A 3,287-nucleotide genomic window follows, 5' to 3' on the forward strand; every position below is an offset into this window, starting at 1 on the left:
GAATAAGTTTTATTATTATTACTGTAAGTTGCAGCCAAAGATATTATTTGAGAAAGGAAACTTCTAGCAGCTGATTATAAACTGCCTATTATTATTACTTTGCTATTGTTTTGAGTTCATGACTGGAGCATACATTAAAAATTGTGTTTGTTACCATAGAGACCACCAGATGGCAAAATGGTTGCGTCACTGGACTCCCATGTAGTCAACCACGATGTGAGTCCCAGACCTAGCAGCTTGAAGCTCACAATGGGTGCACGTGTGCGTGCCCAAAATCCCTAGAGGAGAATAAAGGAGAAGAGATTGCAGGATGCCCAACCTCCCCAGGGGATAATTTCTCGCTTTCTGTCTCTCTGTCTCTCTCTGTCTTTCTGGCATGCACATGTGCCCTGTGGCAAAATAAAAATCTCTTAAAGACAAAACAAAAACAAATATTGTGCTTGTAACCTAGAAAGAATACTGACATTAAAATATAAGACAATATAAATGAAGGGAACATAGAAAATAAAATTGACCAAAAAAAAGCAGAATTTAGAATTAAAACAACTTAAATTATATTACAATTGGCTGTTCTAAATCAAGTGTAAAGAACATTGATTAGTTTGGATTTTCAATTGCAGCATAGATGTAATTATTTTGGCCTGTTAATAACATTTTATTGTCGAAAGATAACTAGCATTTCGATTTTGTGTTATTAAAGTTGCAGGATACTGAAAAAAGACAATATCATTACTAATGTTCTTGCATTTTAAACTGAATTGTAAAATATAAGCATATATGAAAAACATAAAGGAGTAGGTATGGCGTGAGGAAGACAAACATTGAACTCTCTGTACTTAATATCAAAATTTGAAGAAAAACATGTCAGTATCTATGAAGGCTGGTCTGTGGATTTGTGTTCCATTCCTGATGTGAGCAAAGCTTAAATATGCACAATATGGCAAATTCGGAGCTAGCTCCACTTCTCAGCTTGCATTTCCTGATTCCTACATTCACTTAGATGTTGGGCCAATTGTTCTTTATTTCTTGCCAGCTTATCCTTTTTAAAATATGTTAATCTAACACTGTAATTGTTTATAATAGAAAGGCTGGCCAGTTTACCAAAATCCTTCTTGAAATACTAATTAGCCAAATATGCTTTTATATTTGAAATAAGAGTTCGTAAATATCTTGTTAGTCATAATCCCATCAAAGTTATATTTTATGCATGAATGAATTTGGGGATCAGTCCAGTAGATGGCAAGAAGATGACCTGGTCCAACCATTTGCTGATTTTATGAAGGACAAGAAAGCACTTACTTCTCCAGAAATGTTCTTATAAAAATTGTCTAAGGGGGCCAACAAACAGGTAGCATAGTCGTTAATGCACTGGACTACCACATGGCAAAGTACAGTTTGAGTCTCAGACCTGGTGGCTTAAAATTCATGCCAGGAGCATGTGCATGTGTGCCTAAAATCACAGAGGAGATGGAGGAAAAGGGTTTATGGCATGGCCATGCTCCCCTAGAAAGTGATTTCTTGCTTTCTGTCTCTCTGGTGAGTGTATGTACCTTAGCAAAAGACTCTAAACAAACAAACAAACAAACAAAAAATATAGATATTAGATCAGAGTATTGGAACTTAGAATATTTTCCTTGCTCTAGCATATGTAGAGAGCAATTCCAGGGTAGGAAAACTTTGTATTTTTACTGAAATAGAGAAAATATGCTGGTTACTGCTGAGGGAGCTCTAAAGGGAAAATAACAACAGGATGACTTAGAGAGACAAGAAATTGTGGTACCTTCATTTCAAGATATGTTTTCTCTCACCTCCAAGTTTTTGATGACTTAATCAAAAGATTGGGATGCTAGAGTAAAAAAATAATGGAATCATGAGAGATGCTTCAGGTACACTTAAAATGCAAAGTTGGTAATTCAGCAATAAGGACTGTAGGAGAAGCAACCACGTCACAGGTAGGAGCAATGCCAATCTGCACTAAACTAGCATCATGAGGTGCTCGGAATTCCTTGGAAATATAATCAGTGAAGCCTTCTGAGACACATGTATATCCTCCAGAAAACCACTCTCTGTAGGAAGATTGAAAGGACTCAAAAGAATGCCAGCAATGAGACTATTTATTTTGTCACTTAAAATGTACCTATAATTATGAAATTCGAGTGACAAAACAATTCTGTATCTTGTATTTTATATCATCACTCTATTAAAATCCAAGTTATTTTAGGACATATTCAAAGGGTAGCATCTTCTTTGATCTTTTTCTACCCTTTAGAAAACTAAATTCAATTTTTTTCTTAGAAACTCAATTTAACAATATTAGATATAGAAGTGTTGTATTTTTATTTCTACCTGTTCGTCTGCTTGAAGTAATTTTTTTTCCCACCTCAGGTTTATTCATACACACAGTATGGAAGGACAGCAGCCCCACACAGAGAGCAGCCCAGGGGTCACCAGTCCTTCTGTCCTCATACTGGCAAAGGCCTCTACTACGGGGCTTTTGTGGGGGCCTGGACACCTTTGGGAGCCCGAGTCCGAGCCTGAGCCCGAGCCCGAGCGGGAACTGAAGATGGAGCTGCAGCTGAGGCCTGGACCTTGGTCTGGGTCTTGGTCTGAGCCTTGGCCTTGTTGGCCTTTGGCCGAGAGAGCCTGAGGCCCTTGGCCATATGGGCGTGAGCACGTTTGCCAAGCTTAGAGTGGGCAATGTAGGCAAGATCACTCATCTTGAGGCTGCTGCCCTTTGGGTCACCCTTCTGAACCTCCTTGGGCTTTTTGAGGGCCATGATGGCCTCCAGTCGTGCACTCATGGCCTTGGCATTGTTGGCCTGCGTCTTCTTCAGACCATTCCTGTTGTGCTTCTTGGCAAAGCTCATGTTCCTCAGGAATTTAGGGTTCACCCTTTTAAGAGATTCATATCTTTGTGATCGAGGTTTCTTGATGCCATTTCGATGCCATTTTTGGTACTGGTTGTGTGTGGTGTGGTTCTTGGACTTGGCCATGTCTGCACCGAAACCCACGGCTGCCGAGGAGTCTGGGGCTGGAAGAAGAAAAGGGTGAAGTAATTCTTGAAGTAATCAGGTGGAGAGCTGTAGGCTGGAGGAGTCTACCTATATCACTCCCTTAGTAAGAACTTCTTGTTTATTAGCTCTAAGTTAATAATTCTGGCTTAATTTATTTTTAATCAGAGAGCTCCTTAGTTTCAATTGTCTGGGTAAGAAAATAGTTCTGCGAATGTAGGGCTGGCATGGACTTGTGCACCAGATCTATTTAAATCTGAATGTGGTTTGGGACCA

At 39.3% G+C, this 3,287-nt stretch overlaps 1 protein-coding gene across 1 annotated transcript; it reads right to left on the bottom strand.

The window, feature by feature from the left end:
- Nucleotides 1-1,882: 1,882 nt before the first annotated feature.
- On the bottom strand, nt 1,883-3,026 carry LOC102492188 (60S ribosomal protein L29). Its single transcript, XM_006139878.3, has 2 exons — nt 2,488-3,026; nt 1,883-2,066 (listed from the first exon to the last, which is right to left on the bottom strand). Exons 1-2 carry the CDS (start codon nt 2,991-2,993, stop codon nt 1,883-1,885), a joined length of 690 nt encoding a protein of 229 aa, XP_006139940.1. The 5' UTR covers nt 2,994-3,026.
- Between the last annotated feature and the right edge of the window lie 261 nt (nt 3,027-3,287).

Source organism: Tupaia chinensis, unplaced genomic scaffold (genome assembly GCF_000334495.1).
Source record: "Tupaia chinensis unplaced genomic scaffold, TupChi_1.0 Scaffold000009_1, whole genome shotgun sequence".
NCBI lineage: Eukaryota > Metazoa > Chordata > Mammalia > Scandentia > Tupaiidae > Tupaia > Tupaia belangeri.